This window comes from Grampus griseus, assembly GCF_964374135.1.
Source record: "Grampus griseus genome assembly, chromosome: 17".
Lineage (NCBI taxonomy): Eukaryota > Metazoa > Chordata > Mammalia > Artiodactyla > Delphinidae > Grampus > Grampus griseus.
This window is the reverse complement of record NC_139011.1, coordinates 631,078-649,812: the sequence shown is the minus strand read 5'-3', so window position 1 is coordinate 649,812 and position 18,735 is coordinate 631,078. Positions and strand designations below refer to the sequence as shown.

Here is an 18,735-nt window from a genome sequence, read left to right as displayed (position 1 = left end):
AGGCTCATGAGGCGTGGGGGCGGGGCCTGCGTCGAGGGCGGGGCCTGCTGCGTCCGGTATCCTAGCAACGGTCCTAGAGGGCTGTTGAGCCGCCTGGACCCCGCGGCTCCTGAAATGGAGCCAGAAGTGTGGGACGCAAGCAAGCCCTTTACCATAGAAGGCGACCACCTGATTCCAGACCTGGACCTGTATGATGCCGACATCTACGACGTCCCGGACCCGGGACTGCTCAACGAAGAGGATGGTGAGGTGTCCTGGCCTCGACCCCCAGATGGCCGGCTTGGCCGCAGGCCTCACTCAAGCTCTGGTTCTGTCCTCTGGGAATGCAGCACTCCCCGGGCAGTCCCCTAACCTGGCAGGGCCCTCAGGAGGGGCCTTGGCTGCCCACGACCTCCAGGGTTAGGGGCCCAAAGGCCACACCGACAGGGCTTCCGCTGCCGGTTCGCAGAGTCATCGTTTAAGGAGGCGGCCCCACGGCTTTTTACCAGCAACTCTCGGTGGCAGAATGTGACCCCGAGCGCCCGTGCCCGCCAGCTGTGGCTGCTCCTGCGCACAGGCCTCCAGACTTTGGTGGAAAAGGTGCGGCTTGCCCGTGGCATCCGTCTCAAGGCCTCTTTCCGGCCCAGCCCTTCCCCTAGGGGTCCCCTGCAGGACCCCAGCCCAGATCCTCTTGGCTCCGCTAGGTGGGTGCCGCCTACAGCCCCGCCCCTCAACCCCTGGCCCCCGCCAAGTTTACGGCAGGCTTGCTGGTCCCGGTCCGCAGGAAAAGAGAGCCGAGCTGCACGTGGCGCGCTTGACGCACGGGCTAGAGCTGCTGCGGCGCCTGGAGGTGGCAGCCGGGCTGTGTTCGGTGGCACAGGACCCCATGGGCAGACGCTTCGTGGTGCTGGACGGTGCCGGCCGCCTGCACCTGCGCAGAGAGGATGGCTGGGCACAAGAGAAGCTGCTAGCTCCGGTCGCGCTTACAGGGCTGGTGGCAGTGCCGGGCGAGCTGGGCACTGTGGGCCGCTTTGTGGGCTGGGGCCCAGCGGGGTTGGCCATCCTAAGGTCCGACCTCAGCCTGCTGTGGCAGAGTAAGCCAGTGGAGCGCAGGGTGCCGGGCCGCGAGCCAGTCTGCTGCCTGCCGGTGCCCGACGCCGGGCTGCTGCTGGTGGCGGAGGCGGGCAGAAGCCTGGTGCTCTGGAAGTTCCGTGCAGGGGGTCGCTGCCTGGTTCCCCATGGGTCTCCTCTGTGGCTGCCGCCAAACCTCTCGGGTGCGCTTGCGCGTCTGGCTCTCGGGCCTCAGCATCCCCCTCACGTCCCACGCTGCTGCGCAGCCTACGGCTCAGCCGTGCTCACCTTTGATCTGCACACCTGGGCTGTCACAGATGTGCGTCGGGATCTGCACAAAACGTGAGGAGGGGCCCAGGGGCTGGTGGGAAAGGGGAAATCATGAGGTGAGTCCGCGACACAAATCCGGTCGTGGTAGGGGTGCCGGCGCGTGCGCACGCGCGCACACACACACACACACAGCAGTCCTGAGTCCACGGGCCTCCCTCTCCCCCCTCAGCACCATCTCCGACCTGGTGTACTGTAGAGAGGTGGGGGCCATGGTGACAGCTTCCCGGGACAGCACGGTGAAGGTGTGGGAGGCTGACTGGCAGATCCGGATGGTGTTCGTGGGACACACAGGTGCGCCGTGTGTGGCTATTGAGGCCTGGTCTCCCCTCACCCTGGGCACAGCCCTGCCTTTGAGAGCTCCGGGCACAGGATCTCCACGGGCTTCTGGCCAAGCTTCTCCGCCCTGGTCATGACCCTGACCGACGGCTCCCCTTCCCTCAGTCCCTGGTGCTCAGGAGTGACCCGAGCCCCTCCCGCAGGCCCGGTGACTGCGGTGGCCGTGCTCCCGAACACGGCCCTTGTGCTGTCGGCTTCTCAAGACGGGACGCTGCGCACGTGGGACCTGCAGGCAGCGGCGCAGGTGGGTGAGGTGGCGCCGAGCCGCCGGGGCCCAAGCGTGCCGTCGGAGACCGTGAGGCATCTGCTGGCTCCCGCCGGCCCCGGCTGGCCCTTGCTCGCCTTGCGCTCCCGCAGCGTGGAGCTGTGGCGCGTGCGGGAGCTCTACTCGCCATTGGCCCAGCTGTCGGCGCCGGTGCTCCACCTGCAGGTGGCGCCGGCGCTGCCCTCGCCCATGGCCCCGCAAGCGCAGCTGCCCACGCGCCTCGTGTGCGCCTGCGCCGACGGCTCGGTCTACCTGGTGTCGGTCTCCAGCGGACGCACCGTGAGCGCGCTTCTGCTGGAGCCTGAGGACTGCGCGGCCGCCGTGGCCTACTGCCTGCCCCGCGAGGTGCTGTGGCTGATGACGCGCGCCGGGCACCTGCTGTGTGCCAACGCAGCACGCTGCCCCATGCGCGTGCTGCACCGCCTGTGCCCGCCGCCGCCCCCGGCGCCCCGGCCTTGCTGCCTGCACCTCTACAGCCACCTCACGGACCCCGGGAGCGCGTTTGCCGCCTGGGAGATAGTGCGCCAGTACAAGGGCGAGCTGTGCCGCAGTGACGTGGCCGGGGCCTGGAAGGACAAGAACCGGTGGGTGCCGGAGCCAGCCAGGGTTGGGCAAGGCGGCCGGGTCCACACCAACAGGCTGTGGTCACCCATAGGTACCTGCTCGTGGTGGGGCACACTGATGGCACCCTGTCCGTACTTGAGTTGCGCTCCTCGAAGACGGTCTTCCGTACGGAGGCGCACGGCCCAGGCCCCGTCACCGCCATTGCGTCCACCTGGAACAGCATCGTGTCCTCCGGTGGGTACCTCTCCTCCCTCCACGGCCGGCCTGGGAACCCCTTCCCTCCCCAAAGGCCCCACTGTGGCTCCCGTCCCCACAGGGGGAGACTTGACCGTGAAGATGTGGCGCGTCTTCCCGTATGCCGAGGAGAGCCTGAGCCTCGTGCGCACCTTCTCCTGCTGCCGCCCGGCGCTGGTGCTCTGCGCCCTCGGGAATCGCATCACCGTGGGCTTCGAGGACCTGAACAGCGCCACCTATGGCTTGGTGCAGTTTGGCCTGGGCAACAGCCCTCGCTTTGATCACCGGCCCCAGGACGACCCCACGGACCACATCACCGGTGAGCGGGCAGGGCAGAGGTGAAGTCCAGGCCGCCAGATGGCTCTGGCCCCTGACCCTGAGTCCTGGCCCCCCAGGCCTGTGCTGCTGTCCCACACTCAAGCTGTACGCCTGCTCCAGCCTGGACGGCACCATCCGCATCTGGACCGCGGAGAACCGCCTGCTGCGGTGGGCTGGGGGTGGGAGAGGGTTGGGGGCTTGCCTCTGCTGCTGCCTCCGTGTTCTGTTCCAAGGAGCAGGGCCAGACTGTCGGTCTGAACAACCCTCCAGGCTCCTGCAGCTGAACGGTGCCCCTCAGGCCCTGAGCTTCTGCAGTAACAGTGGGGACCTGGTGCTGGCCCTGGGCTCCTGCCTCTGCCTGGTGGCCCACAGGCTCTACCTGCCCACATCTTACCTGATTAAGGTGTGCACTGAGCACAGGTAGGCAGGGTGGGGCTGCTGTGGGCAGACCAGCCACCGAGGCCAGGGCTCCAGGCTCCTTTCCCCCGCTCAGAAGCTGTGCCAGGATGTCCCTGATGTGGTGGATGACCCTCCACTGCCGCTGACCAGCCAGGAGTCGCTGACCTCAGCCCAGCTGCAGAGGCTCGCCAGCCTGCGCGGGGTGGCCAGCCTCAGGTCTGCCAGCAGGCCCAACCGAGCCGTCCCGGAGGCCCCGACCTGGCTCCCCTGGGTCAGGGCCTGGCCGAGTGCTCCCAACCTGAGACCCCAGGGCTCCCAGGCCCCTTGGCCACCCACCGCAAGCCCGTCCCAGTGCCGGCCTTCCCACTCGTGGCTGTTTGTGGTTCCCCGCCAGGGGCCTGGCCACCACCCCGGGTCCCTGGCCCAGCCTCTGCCCTATCCCACTGGTAATGCCACCCAGTGTCCCACCTGTGTCCTTCCCTGTCTGCAGCGCAGCCTCGTCTTTCATCCACTGCCCGACGGCCACGCCTCAGCAGCCAGTGTTGGAGAAGGTGAGGTGGCTCCTGACCCCTTCTCCACCTCAGTGGCCCAGCCCTGCCCCCCGACCCCGGCTCAGGCCCTTCCCCTTCAGTCCCTGGGCCAGGCCTGGGATCCCTGTGCTTGTCTAGGGGCACGCAGCAAGGCTCAAGGAAGAATGCGCTGACCCCTGACCCTCACCCCAGGACTTGGAAGCCTTCATTGCCCGGGACCAAGACCTTCAGCAGCTGAAACTGGGGCTGGTGGGCCCTGCAGCCCGGCCCTCACCCTCCTGGCCGCAGTGCCAGGAGGCCTTTGATAACTACCTCCGTCTGATTTATGGCCCTGGTCTGCTGGTGAGTGTGGGGCCTCCCCAGTCCCTCCCTTCACCCGGAGCCTCTGACACTGCCCGTCTGCCCTGCCCTCCCTGCCAGGGCAGGTATTCCGGAGGAGAGTCCCAGCAGTGGAGCACCGTGACCCTCACAGTGGAGAGACAGACCTGGGACGTGTGCGCCCTGCCCAGAGACGTCCCCGATCTCGGGGGCGTTGAAGCCTCACCACCACAGGATCTTGGGACCCTGGGCCAGCGCTTTGCCCGACCACCCCAAGTCCCCTTGCCTCCCCCCCCCACCCACCGGAGGTTGCACAGCAGAGCACCCCAGGTGAGGCTTACCACCACTCCCACCCCTCTGCCTTCACCTCATGGTCCCCACCCCACCCCCTGACGACTCCTTCCACCCCAGCTGCTGGCCCGCTCCTCCCCGAGCCACGAACTGGGCCTTAGTCTGCAACTGCAGCTGCAGTTGGAGCGGCTCCACGGGGAGAAGCCTGTGGCCCCGGATCCACTGTCCTCCCACCTGCAGCGCAGGGTGAGGGGCCCAGATGGGTGGAGGCTGCCGCCCGAAGGCAGAACTGCAGGGACACTGGAGTCCAAACTCGGCTCTGATCCCTGTCCCATCCCCAGATCCCCCTGCTGCTGAAGAGGCGGCCCCAGGAGCATCTCTCCAACCCCAGGGGCTTCTTCCCTGCCGCTGTTCAGCCCTATGAGGTGAGACCCCTCGCTGTCCTGAGGCCCTTCCCTCCCCGGGGGGGCCCTCCTTATGTACCCCATGTCCCCTTTGCTGTAAGCCTTTGTGCCCAGCTCTGACCCGAGGGCCAGGCCCACCTGAACCCCTCACCCCGGGCCTGGTTTTGCCACTGCTGCTCTCCGTGTGCCCTAACTCCTCACTCCGGGAACTGGCTGCCAGAGGGCCAGGGACTTCGGAGCTGGTGCCAGGCGAAGCCAGAGCCTCTGCCAGCGGTCGCTCCTGCAGCCACTCCCTAGCGCGAGGGTCGGGGGGCTGGGGCCTCTGTGCACTTTGTCTGTGAGACCAGAGTCCCCTCCCTTGAGGGGAGCAGAGTCGGTGGGAGCCGGCCTTCCCACTCTCTCCCCCTCCAGATGCCCAGACAGGCCCAGCCCCTTCTCCCCACACATCTGGCACTCTTACCTTCCCAGGTGGGTAACGGATCCTTCCAGCTGCTACTCCATCTACCCAAGCCCCCAGTAACACCCCCTCGAGCTCCCATTGTCCCCTTCTTTTTTTTTTTTATTTTTTGGCCACGCTGCGTGCCTTGTGCAATCTTAGTTCCCCGACCGGGGATTGAACCCCGGCCCAGCAGTGAAAGCACGGAGTCCTAACCAGTGGACCGCCGAGGGAGTCCCTCCTACTGCCCCCTTCTTATCAGCGTCTCTGCTCCAGGACCGGGGGCTGAGTCCTGTGGAGACCATGTGGGTGTCAGGGCTCCCCAAAGGCCGGCTGTTACCCAGATCTCCGTCCTCAGTTACCACAGCTGATGCCACACTCACTGCCTGCCCTTCGGCCTGATTTCTAGAGATTCTCTCTTCCTGTCTGTGTGTCGTGGGCAGGGCGTGTGAGCCCCACTCAGCTCTTGGACGTCAGGCGGGCAGAGCTGGGCTGGTGGCGGGGGTGCCCTGCCAGCGTGGTCTCTGGGGCAGGTGGAGTCCAGGCCCTCAACCTGCCCCGCTGTGCTCCACCTGCAGTACTGGCGGCGGCCCATCCGCTTCCCGGGCTGCGTGCCCAACTCGGTGGTGCTGCAGCAGATGTGGCTGCCTGTGGAGGTCAGCGGCCTCGGAGCCCTGGGCCCGCGCCGCTGCGAGAGCAAGGCAAGGGGCGGGGCGAGGCGGGGCGGGGTCTGCAGGGGGCGGGGCCGGATCCCTGCCGCGCCCGTGGCCACGCCTCGCTCTCCACTTCGCAGCCTGGAGGGAGCCGGGACGACCCGTGGCTGCCGCGGCAGGAGAAGCTGACCCAGTTGTTGGGAGGCGAGGAGGAGGAGGAGGGCGAGCAGGGTCTGGACTGGGCCTCGGACTCGCAGCGCCGCCACACGCAGCTCTCCGACCAGCTGCCGGAGCAGGAAGCTCAGGTGGGCGTCCGGGGCTGGGCTGGGCAGCGGCGCAGGAGCTGCCTGAGGCGGGCAGGGTCTGCAGCTGCTGCCGCTGCCCCTAGAGCCCCGAGGGTCGCATCCCGAAGCCCATGGGCTCCCGCGAGGACACCGCCAGGGCCGAGACCTGTCTTCACTGCCCCCAGTTCCACTACGGGCACTCGCTCTGGGAAGAGCGCTGCGGGCATCTGCCTAGGTTCCTGCTTTTTTTCGTCGGCCAGAACTGGTTCAAAAAGCTCTTCCCCATCTTCACTCTGCAGGTTCGGGGGAGTTTGGGAGGCACGGGCTCAGGTACGGGAGGGGGAGGCTGGAGCGCCCGGGTGCGGCGCAGGGGGCCAGGCCTCAGCACCAGATCCCTGCAGGCGTACCCCGAGGTGGGCACGGTGGAGGGCCTGGCCTCGCTGTTCATGGACCTGCTGGACGAGGCCTCTTGGGCAGACCGTGTGCACATCCTGCACGCGCTGCTGAGGCTGCTGCCCGACGTCAGCAGAGACCTCTGTAGCCGGCTGCACGGCATCCTCGTGCGCTTGCTCAACCTGGACCAGCCCCCCAGCCTCCAGGTGAGCCCCTAGTCCCGAGACCCGCCCCGCCCCGCCCCACCCCAGGCCTCGGGCCCCAGTGTCGCTCCCCCTGCGCTCAGGACAGGATGCAGAAGCAGTTTGTGATGCTGGCGCTGCAGCTGCTCCGGGCCTGCTCCCTGGAGTCCCGCGAGGTGGTGCTGGAGCTCCTGTGCTACGTCCTTTACTCGCCAGCCTCCTGCTGGTGAGTTCCGCTCCCTTCCCTCCCTCCTCCCCGCTGCTGCCAGGGAGGCCGCCCAGAAGCCTCCCACGCCTGTACACCTGTCCCAGGCCGGACCTCAGGAAGCTGCTGGAAGGACTCGGCCTTCAGGACCCGCACGGCCTCCTGTTCAAGGAGATGATGACCTGGGTCCAGGGCCCGGAGCGCGCCTCCAAGGCCGCACTGCGCAAGCGCTGCTGCCAGAAGCTGGAGGAGGTGGTCGGGCAGCTGAAGGTCTGGGCGGGGGCGGGAGTGGGGGCGGGGCGGGGCGGGGGCGGGCCACCTGCCCGCAGAGCCTCTCGCCTTCTCCCCAGGCTTTTCCCAAGTGCAGAGGGGAGAGCCAGGTGAGGCCAGCGGGCTCCTTGCCCCGCTCTGGCTCTGCGCCTCTTCCATCCTCCCCCATCCCTCACCCCTCCCCCATCTCCCGGGATCTTCCTGCGTCTCCCCAGGAGGGAGTCTGGGGTGGGGTCTCAGGCTTGGAGCCATGGGCAGCACCTCTCCAGCCTCCACTGGCCAACTCCCCAGCAGATGGAAACTGTGCCGCCATCTGTAGACAAGTCGTCAGAGATGCTGCCCGAGGTCTCAGAGACCTCAGCACTTCACCCTCCTTCGAAGGAGACCCTGTCGCAGATTTCCATGGTCTCTGGGGCAACTGTTCATATCTCTGTGATGCCCTCAAGCGTCTCCCGGACGCCCTCACCGGTGGTCTCACCCGGAGAGCCGGACTTGTCCGCCCTGGAGTTGCAGGCCCAGCAGACACTTGCACAGATGCGCTTTGGGCGGACCCAACGTGCACTGTCTGGGACACTGACGCACTTCTGCCCCTTGCCTGAGGCCCACTTGGGATCCTCCGCGCCAGCTGCACTGCCTGATGAGCCACTGCCTCTGGAGCAGACGACCTGGTCACAGTCAAAAATGCTGGACCTGGGGCCCATCAACGCACTCAACTTCTTCTGCGAGCAGCGTGGGGCTCGGCAGCAGGACCCCCTGCAGGAGGAGCCCAAGACCCTGCCCCCTCGCCCGTCCCCACGGACGCCCAGCATGGTGGTGCCACAGCCCCGGGAACCCCGGTGAGCACGCCACGGGTCCCTGGAAGAGGCTGGGGCAGAGCCTGTGTGGAACAGCTGAGGCGTGGGCTTAGCCAAACCCGCTTCCTTATCCTTCAGGCACTACTCCATCCTCCGGCTTCAGGAGGCCAAGGTCCAGAGGTCTCCAATGAAACTGAGGGGTGAGTAGGGACAGGGGTAGAAATCGGACCTGACCTCTACCCCACCCCAGCCCAGTTCCCGCGGAGCACTGACCCCACCCCAAGGCCTCACTATACTGCTGGCCCCCAGGCCGAATGCTGTCCCGGCTCTGGGCGGGCCGCACCCTGGATGGTGCCGTCCGGATGCTGAAGCTGCCACTGCCCCGGGTGGAACTGCAGCCTTTCCCCCCAGACTGGCCCAGGCCGGCCCATCCGCTGCCCCCGCAGCTCCTGCAGCCTGCCCTGCAACGCTACTTTCTGCCAGATGACACAGACCCTGACAGCTACAGCTGAGCTGGCTGGTGACCCTGGCCTGACCTTGCCTCCCCCTTTTCCCTCCAGCATGGAGTCAGGACATGGCTCTCCAGCCGGCTGTTCACCCCAGCCAAGGCCCAGGGCCCGAATAAAGTCCAGAGGCCACGGCCAGCTCACTTTCACCTTTGGGGGCCCCTGATGTGGGCGAGGGGGGGGTCTGGCTGGTGTGTCACGAACCTGCTGGTGGCCAGCTGCATGTGTGAGGCAGGAGCTGGGGGACTGGTGGGGTCTGGGATGGGACAGGGTCTGGGCTCGGGTCAGCACGTGGTAGAGCAGCGTTCTCGGTGCGGGAGGGCCTGTCTGCCCAGAGAGGGAACCTGCCGCACGGGCGTGGCCCTGCTCAGGCACTCAGCCACGGTGCTCAGGAGGGGAGGGGGAGACTAACGGGTGGGCCGGGGAGAGGGGAGGGTCTGGGTGGTCGCAGGTGTGTGGGGAGGAGCTTGCAGTCATTTGATGCAGGTGAAACCAGGAGTCGGTCGGAGCTTTGCTACCTTTAGGCTGGAAAGGAAAAAAATTAATGAAGAGGCCCCGTCTGCTTTATCCGAGAAGCAGTAAAGGGGCAGTGTTCTCTGGACCTTTCAACCTAAAAGTCACCAGGAGATTCACCTTGTCTGTGAAGCACGGGGTCTCGGGGCCTCGGCCTTCTTCTGAACTGCCGTGACCTCAAAAGGCACTGACCCAACCACACGTGGAGCCCACGTGCGCACTTACTAGGACGGCTTTTGTGACGGGCCTGTTCTAGCTTTCTGTATCCTGCTGCTGGGTTGCCTGAGCAGCGATCTCTTTCCTGTATTTTCAGCCTCTGACTTTGCGCATTTCTGCTCAATGGCTTTGTGGTTAAAATTGGTCTCCCACACCTTTCCCACAGCCCCTAACCTGCGCAGGGGCTCTTGTCACAGGGCTGCTGAGTGGGCCGCTCTTTCCTAGGCCAAGGAGGGCCAGCAGTGCCAGGTCCAGATAACTGAAAAACTTGACGTTTTTATAAAAGGAACTGTACCTGCTACAACAAGGACTGAGGCCCATAGTAGTCTGCATCTACTGGTGTTTCTATGTTCCGAATTACAGAAGCAATAAATGCTTTAAAAAATACAGACATGGGAATTCCCTGGCAGTCCAGTGGTTAGGACTCTGCGCTTTTACTGCCGAGGACTCAGGTTCGATCCCTGGCTGGGGAACTAAGATTCCGCAAGCCACGCGGTGCAGCCAAAAAAAACCACCAACATACAAACGTGAGAAAGTAGGGCAAGAGTTTAAACAGGTCCAAATCCCTGCTAATCGTGAAGGAAAACACTAATATATTTATTAATACGTATTAATATATAACTTTTAAAATTAGGAAATATATTAATGAAAATATACCATTAAGAGAGTAAAAAGTCAGGCCACAGAGTGGGAGAACATATTTGAAATACATGTAACTAAAAATGGCTTGTCTCCAAAATATATAAAGAAGTTCTACAAATTAATAAAAAAAAATCACACAACCCAATTAAATGTACAAAAAGCTAGAATGGGATTTCCACTACAGATGTTAAAATACCAAATATATATATAGCAAACATAAATACATATTTTTTTCCACTTCCTGACTGTGTGACGTTAAACAAGTTACCTGTGTTCTCTAAGCCTCAGTTTCCAATCTATGAAATGTGGATAATAATGCTATGACACCTCACAGGACTGCTGTGAGGATTAAATGAATTGTTATATCTAAAGAACTTAGAAACAGTGCTGAGCACAGCATAGGTAGATAGAAAACAAAGCCGGAACCCTTCCTCACATCATTTATGAGAGTAATTTTCAGATGAAGATTGTAATGTAGAAAATAAAACTATAAATATATCAGAAGGTAATTTAGAAAAATAATTAACTTAGAACACTCAGAAAAGACAGATATATTTGCTGATTAAAAAAAAAAGTTATGGCAAAGACAAAACTCAAAGCAGATCATACATGTAAATGTAAAATTATAAAAATTTAGCCTTAGAAAACAGGCAAAAGAAACAAAACAGACATTTCACCCAAGAGAAGATGAAGATGGCAAACGAGCACATGAGAAGATGCTCCACACACCATCCATTAGGGAAGTGTAAATTAAGAATGGCTCAGATTTAAAAAGGGACGCCACCAGATGCTGGAGATGTGGAGCAGCTGGATCTGTGTACGGTGCTGGCGGGAATGTAAAATGGTCCAGACGCTGGAAAGCAGTTTGGCAACTTCTTGAAAAGCAGGACTCAGCAATCACACTGCTGGGCATTTATCCCAGAGAAATGAGGACTTACGTCCACACGAAACCATACTATGCACCACTGTTTACAGCAGCTTTATTTGTAACAGCCCCAAACTGGCGATGACACAAAGGTCCTCAACAGGTGAATGGCTGGCCAATCTGTGGCACATCCACACCATGGAATACTTCTCAGCAATAAAAATAAATTATTAACGCAACAACCTGGATGAATCTCCAGATAATTACGCTGAGTGAAAAAAGCCAATCTCAAAACATTCCATTTAGATAACGTTCCTGAGATGACAAAATTATAGAGGTGAAGAACAGACTAGTGGTTGCCTGGGGTTAAGGACGGGCAGGAGAGGGCAGAGCAGGAGGGAGATCTCTGTGGTGATGAAGCTATTCTCTATTTTGACTGTGATATTGGTTACACGAATCTACACAAGGGATAAAGAGGCATGGAAGGACTTCCCTGGTGGTCCAGTGGTAAAGAATCCGCCTTACAATGCGGGGAACGTGGGTTCGACCCCTGGTCAGGGAACTAAGATCCCACACGCCGCAGGGCAGCTAAGCCCATGCGCCACAACTACTGAGCTCGCGCGCCTCAACTAGAACCCGCGTGCCGCAAACTACAGAGCCCGTGCACCCTGGAGCCTGTGTGCCACAGCTAGAGAAGAGAAAACCCGCATGCCACAACTAGAGAGAAGCCAGCACACCACAACGAACAGCCCGCATGCCGCAACTAAGACCCGATGCATCCAAACATAAATAAAATAATTAAATAATAAATCTTTAAAAAACAAAAAAAAGAGGCACGAATCTACACACACAATTTCATTTTGACACTGTATTATAGCCTCATAAGAGTAACCACTGAAGAACCTAGAACAGGCAGCTTTGTAGAGACAGAAAATAGCCATGAGGTCACTGGAGGGGTTGGGAGGTTAGAGTTTCTGCTCTGGGGGGTGAAAATGTTTTGGAAATACACAGTGGTGATGGTGGCAGAATGTTGTGGTGGTGATTAATGCCACTAATTATACACTTAAAAATAATTAAATGGGGGAATTCCCTGTTGGTCCAGTGGTTAGGACTTGGCGCTCTCGCTGCCGAGGGCAAGGGTTCAATCCCTGGTTGGGGAACTAAGATCCCACAAGCTGTGCAGCACAGCCCAAAAAATGGTCAATTTTGTTACATGTATTTTACAACCGTTTACAACAGTTAATGTAACACACCAGAAACCACTGAATTTAAATGGACGATCTGTACTGTATGTGGATTACATCTCAATATGCTACCGAACGGAACTTGGGTCTGCCTGCCTGATGCACAGTGAAACCAATCTGCTGACACTGGGCTGTAGTGAAGGAGGGTACAGCATTTATTGCAGGCGCCAATCAAGAAGAGCTGGCAGCTCATATTCAAAAGACCTGAACTCCCCAGTGGCTTTCAGGGAATGGCTTTTAATGACAGTGTGAGGGAGAGTGTCATGGGTTTTGTGATCAGCTCGTGCACAGTTCTCTGGTTGGTTGATGGTGAGGTAACAGGGTACTAGGTATTTCGGAAATCTCAATTATCAGTTTTCTGTGGTCTAAGTGCTGGTGGTCAGCATGCAGTTAACTTCTTCCACCTGCTGAGGGCTTTAGTATCTGCAAAACCACTCAAGGATATGGCTCAGGATATTATCTGTAGCCTTCAAGTACAGCTAAAGGTCCTTGACTTTGTTTTATGGCTAAACTATTATTACTTTGTCTAGACTGCTCTCTCTTTTTTGCTACGTTTTCCCACTTCTCTGATTCAATTTGCTCTTTGGAACTCAGGGACAGCCTAGGAGGCTAGAGGTGGTGGGACGTGGCGGGTGTCTCTCCCCAGGAAGGCCCTGCAGGGTCCTGTTTGGTTTCAAATAAAGCTATTTTAAAAAACATGCAGAAGGGACTTCCCTGGTGGCACAGAGGTTAAGAATCCGCCTGCCAATGCAGGGGACACGGGTTTGAGCCCTGGTCCGGGAAGATCCCACATGCCGCATTGCAGCTAAGCCTGTGCACCACAACTACTGAGCCTGCACTCTAGAGCCCACAAGCCACAACTACTGAGCCCACGTGCCACAACTACCGAAGCCCGCGTGCCTAGAGCCCATGCTCCACAAGAGAAGCCACCGCAATGAGAAACCCACGCACCACAACAAAGAGTAGCCCCCGCTCGCCACAACTAGAGAAAGCCCATGCACAGCAACAAAGACCCAACGCAGCCAAAAATAAATAAATAAAAATAAAACAAAATTTAAAAATTAAAAAAAAAAAAACAAAAAAACAGAGAAGGGCTTCCCTGGTGGCACAGTGGTTAAGAATCTGCCTGCCAATACAAGGGACACAGGTTCCAGCCCTGGTCCGGGAAGATCCCACATGCCACGGAGCCACTAAGCCCGTGCACCACAACTACTGAGCCTGAGCTCTAGAGCTCGCCACAACTACTGAGCCCACATGCCACAACTACTGAAGCCTGCGTGCCTAGAGCCTGTGCTCCGCAACGAGAAGCCACCACAATGAGAAGGCCGCACATCGCAACCAAGAGTAGCCCCTGCTGGCCGCAACTAGAGAAAACCCACGCACGGCAACGAAGACCCAACACGGCCAAAAATAAATAAATAAATAAATTTTAAAAATAAATAAATAAAAACACACAGGAGCCTCCTTAAAGGGGCTTCCACTGGCCAAACTGAGGATCAAAATAATGACAGTAAAGTATTATATTTCTATGAATAAACTAGGAATCCATGAGACTTCATTGACATAAATAGGTAAAGAGAAAGCTTTTTTCCCTACAATAAATGATAAAATTAGAAAATAGCCATTTGGAAACCATCACAGTAATAACTAATTCAGAGAAAAAAAACAATACATGCAAAAACTAGGGAGTGAAAGGTGGATGAGGAACGGAGTGTTTACATAGCCTCAAAGTATCCCCCCATAAAATACTTATTAAATACAAGAAGAAAAAGAGTAACCTGACAGGGAAGAAGCTTAGGCCACTCCATCATAATTAAGTAATCAAAATAAGCCTCTCCCGCGCTGAGACACACTGACGTTGTGCCACCTGATTGGACAGGACGAAAAGAACCCAGGATTTCCTCCAGAGCATTCCTGCCAGAAATGTACAACCTGAATCTAATCAGGAGCCAACCAGACAAATACAAATCGAGGAACGTGCTCCACAATAGCTGGCCGGTGGTCTGTGTCAAGGGCATGAAGAGCTGTTCCCACCTGGACACAAAAGGTGAGACAAAGGTCATTACAGGGGTGACCTGGGAATTTGAGGTCTCTGGGTCAAGGCTATAAGGGGGTTCTTTGTACAGTTCTTGTACCTTTAACTTTGAAATCACTTCCAAACGCTTTGGATCTTTTAATTCACCGTGGGCATATTTAAGGCTCCCTAGCTGCTGATTACTGTAAACACATCCTTGATGCAGTCAAATCACGGGCCTGCTCATTAGTCCCCTGCTCACGCAAGTGGGCCCTGAAGGTGTACATTTCTGTCTCAGTCAAAAGTACCCACCAGAGGGCATCATTTACCTAGGTTATCCACAATATTCTAATTCCATACCTTGAGGAATTTTCAACTCTTATGGCCTGGCCGGGATCTGTGTGTCCCGAGCATGTGGTTGCCTTGGAGAGGTGGCACGTCCTTGGACTCATCCATCCTCTTCCTCAATTTCCATGGGACTTTCAGGAAAGTTTAGGTTGGGATTGAGGCTATGGGTCTCAGGCGGGGCAAGTCCCGGCTCTTGGACGTTATGACCTCCTGACTTCAGGGCCATATTTTTCCCTGTAAGTGGCTCTTCTGGGCATCACTGCCCCTAGAGGCTTTGTCCTAGCCCTTAGTGTGAAACAAAAATAATATCTATTAAGAGGCTTATAACCTATGTAAAAGTAAAGTACATAACAAATAACCCATGAGTCAGGTAATAATTGTGGGGAAACCCCTATATTAGAAAAGAAGAAAGGTTTCAAATCAATGACCTCAGCTTCTACCTTAAGAAACTAGAAAAAGAACAGTAAATTAAACTCAAAGTAACCAGAAGAAAGGAAACAGTAAGGTCAAAGTAGAAATCAATAAACTTGAAAAAGAAAACAATAAAGAAATGAATCCAAAAGGTGGTTCTTTAACAAGACCAATAAGGTCTTCCGTGGTGGCGCAGTGGTTAAGAAGCCGCGTGCCAATGAAAGGGACACGGGTTCCAGCCCTGGTCCGGGAAGATTCCCACATGCCGCAGATGCAACTAAGCCCGTGCGCCACAGCTACTGAGCCCGCGCGCCTAGAGCCCGCGCACCGAGACGGAGAAACCATCGCAGTGAGAAGCCCGCGCACCCGGACGAAGAGTAGCCCCCGCTCGCCGCAACTAGAGAGAGCCCGCGCGCAGCAACAAAGACCCAACACAGCCAAAAATTAAAAAAAATTTTTTTTTTCTTAAACTGAATACAACCACATATAAAACCGAAAATATATCACGATCAAACGGAGAGTATGCCAGGGATACACTAGAAAGGCAATCACTGTAATTGATCCTGCTTTTCTTCCCGCGAAGACGGATGTTTGCCAATCATGAAGGAAGAGGGAATGTAATCGGTCTGCTATCAGCGGCTGGCAGGACCCCCAAGGGACGGTGCCATGCCGGGGCCCAAAGCTTGTCCCTGCACGACCCCCACCACCGCGCAGAGCCCGAAGTCCCCGGCTTCTGGCCGGCAACCAATCCCACAATCCCCCGGGCCTTGGCGTGGCCCCGCCTCCGCGCGCCGGTCCCGCCCCTTGCGCGGAGTCGGTAGCCTCGGATTGGTCACCGGGGCTTCCGGTACCCTGCAGAGCGGGGCCGCTGCCCACCTGCAGGCGCGTCGCGAAGCTGAGCTTGCGCAGCGGAGCACGCCGACAAGCATGCGGGAGGACGAAGGGGTCGTGGGTGGGTCAGCTGGTGGCCTCGCCTCCGTAGGGTCGCCGATAGTGGAGGCCGGCCCGAAGGCGGAGGCGGCGAAGCTGCTGCCTTTCCTGGCGCTCGGGGCGCGGGCTGACCTGCAGGCGGCGGCGGCGCAGCATGTGCTGGCGCTGACCGGCTCGGGGCCCGGCCGCACGCTGCTGGCCGGCCAGGCGGCACTGCTGCGGGCTCTGGTGGAGCTGGCGGTGGCCCCTCCTCCCGCCCCGGCCCGAGACGCCGCTCGCGCGCTAGTCAATTTGGCCGCCGACCCTGGTCTGCACGAGCCGCTGCTGGCGGCCGAGCCCGGACTACCTGCCCGCCTGCTGGGCTGCGCTTTGGACCCACAGTGGCCCTGGGCCGAGGAGGCGGCCGCCGTGCTGGCTAACCTCAGCCGCGAGCCGGTGCCATGTACTGCGCTGATGGCGGCGCTGGCGGCCGCTGAGCCCGGGGAGTCGGGCCTGGAGCGGCTGGTGCTCGCGCTGTGCACTCCCGGCTACAACGCCCGCGCGCCCCTGCACTACTTGGGGCCGATGCTCTCCAACCTCAGCCAGCGTCCTGCGACGCGCGCTTTCCTGCTGAATCACGACAGGTGAAGCCCAGGGCGCTCGCGGGGAGGGCGTGGAAATGAGCAGGGACGGCACTGAGTGGTTTTTCCCTCCAGGTGCGTGGTCCAGCGGCTGCTGCCCCTTACCCAATACCCGGACTCCTCGGTGCGCAGGGGCGGGGTGGTGGGGACACTGCGAAACTGCTGCTTCGAGCACCGTGAGTGGTGGTGAGGAAGTTGCCGTGTCGGGGAGTGGGAGGAATAGACTGGACCCTGGGGCCCCTCTGGACTGGCCTCCATTCCTGTTTCTCCCCAGGACACCATGAGTGGTTGCTTGGGCCTGAGGTGGACATTCTCCCCTACTTGCTACTGCCCCTGGCTGGGCCTGAGGACTTCTCCGAGGAGGAGATGGAGCGTGAGTGGCTTGGGTCGAGCCTCAGGGTTGGTCTGGCAGGAGGGGAGGCCAGTGGGGGAGAGGCAGAAGGAAGTGTCCAGATCAGGGCCCCTTCTGGAACCTTCTAGCAGGGAGTTGCTGAACACAGATGGGCCTTACAATGGCAGGGTCTTGCCTAGCAGACCAGGGGCCAGCATAGGGACCCAGTGAATTCACTCCTAGGGCTGCCCGTTGACCTGCAATACCTGCCACAAGACAAGCAGCGAGATCCTGATGCCGACATCCGCAAGATGCTCATTGAGGCCATCATGCTGGTGAGCCGGCGTGCTGCTACATTAATGTCACGCCCGCACACTTACATATTAGCACACTGACGTCTGGATAATCTCTGCCCTCTCCCAGCTGACGGCCACGGCACCTGGTCGGAAGCAGGTGAGGGACCAGGGAGCCTACTTGATCCTGCGCGAGCTGCACAACTGGGAGCCAGAGCCCGATGTGCGGGTGACTTGTGAGAAACTCATCCAGGTGGGTGCAGGGTTGGGGGAGTGGTGGATGTCCACAGTGTGCCAGCCAGCTGCTCACCTGCTTACCCTGCCTGCCCTGCTGGCAGGTTCTCATTGGGGATGAGCCAGAGCATGGCATGGAAAACCTGCTAGAGGTGCAAGTACCTGAGGATATTGAGCGACAGCTGCAGCAGCAGGACCGCCAGGAGCAGAGCAGCGCGAGCGGTGCGGCAGCAGCTGGAGCTGTGGCCCCAGAGACGCGCGCAGAGGGAGCTGCACCCACCTGAGGCCCGCGAAGCCTGCCGCCAGCCCTGGGCCCACCTCTGCTCGCCATCCGTCCAGGCCTCCCAGACCGGGTCTGTGTGCAGCCGCCCGCAGGCCTCTGGGTCCCCTGGCTCTGAGGGTGCGCCTTGCTGAGAAGCAGAGCTGTTCTTAAGCTCCAGGTCTTTGCTGAGGGTTGAGGGTGCCTCCCTGTGCCCTGTTGGCTCCAGGAAGAAGGCTGGTTGCTCAGAGGAGGACTGTTCAGCCAGAGCTGGCCCAACCCTGTGACTTGCTCAGGTATCTCCACGGGGATGGCCAGCAGGGCCGGACAGAAAAACACTGCAAGCCCGAGGGGCTAGCTGGAGCTTCCCAGTGCCAACGGTGCTACGGGGGTCTGGGCATAGGGGGGCACCCAGGTGCTTGCAGTGCCCCTTGGTACCAGTCCCACCCCAGGCCCCTCCATCCTGGGGCCCTGCCGGAGACCCAGCCTCAAAGGGCTCACCTGTTGAGGTTTTCACCAGCCACAGCCTGTCGTGGGGTCTAGCCAGGGCTGCACCCCTGTGGCCTGTCCTCGGAGCACTTGCTGGGCGTTGCCTCCCCTTCATGCTCCCCACCTTTCCACTTGACCTGTGCCCAAACCTGCCCTCCGCTCTTTGCAAGCTCCTCAAGTCCTATTTCCCAGTCCTGGACTGAGCTGATGCCCTCGCTCTCCCCCGCTAGCTGGGCCCTCTCGCTGGTCAGCCTGCCTGAGCCTCAGCTCCCCAGAGCCCCTCGCCTGCCGAGCTGAGAGCCTCCCTGATGTGCCTGCAGCCTTGCCCTGGGCTCTTCTTTCCCCTGACCACCCTCCAAAGCTGGAGACCGTCCCCTGGCACGCCCATCAAGGCTGGCTTCTTCATGGGTGCCGGGTGCCTCCCTCCTCTGCGGTCCCCTCTCTCTTCCCTCCCTCCCCCCAGATAAGTGAAAGCTCTGGCCTGGAGGTGTGTGGACTGTTTTCCAGATGCCCCAAGGCCCGCGGCCCTCTTCCCGCGTTGAGAAGTCCACACCGTTGGCTCCA

General features: G+C 59.3%; 2 protein-coding genes across 2 annotated transcripts; both read left to right on the top strand.

The window, feature by feature from the left end:
- Window positions 1-6: 6 nt before the first annotated feature.
- WDR97 (WD repeat domain 97) lies at window positions 7-9,956 on the top strand (the record flags this gene model as incomplete). Its single annotated transcript, XM_082675301.1, has 23 exons — window positions 7-244; window positions 449-579; window positions 764-1,392; window positions 1,550-1,671; window positions 1,860-2,565; window positions 2,637-2,779; window positions 2,862-3,098; window positions 3,175-3,265; window positions 3,368-3,500; window positions 3,591-3,712; window positions 3,987-4,047; window positions 4,219-4,368; window positions 4,447-4,674; window positions 4,756-4,881; window positions 4,977-5,060; window positions 6,054-6,176; window positions 6,610-6,711; window positions 6,814-7,011; window positions 7,092-7,213; window positions 7,300-7,462; window positions 7,583-8,298; window positions 8,395-8,456; window positions 8,566-9,956. The coding sequence occupies 23 exons, from the start codon at window positions 7-9 to the stop codon at window positions 8,766-8,768; spliced, it is 4,890 nt and encodes a 1,629-aa protein (XP_082531427.1). The 3' UTR covers window positions 8,769-9,956.
- A 5,986-nt stretch (window positions 9,957-15,942) lies between these two features.
- Window positions 15,943-18,715, top strand: HGH1 (HGH1 homolog; the record flags this gene model as incomplete). Its single annotated transcript, XM_082674800.1, has 6 exons — window positions 15,943-16,568; window positions 16,641-16,741; window positions 16,840-16,938; window positions 17,140-17,231; window positions 17,320-17,442; window positions 17,528-18,715. 6 exons carry the CDS (start codon window positions 15,943-15,945, stop codon window positions 17,705-17,707), a joined length of 1,221 nt encoding a protein of 406 aa, XP_082530926.1. The 3' UTR covers window positions 17,708-18,715.
- Between the last annotated feature and the right edge of the window lie 20 nt (window positions 18,716-18,735).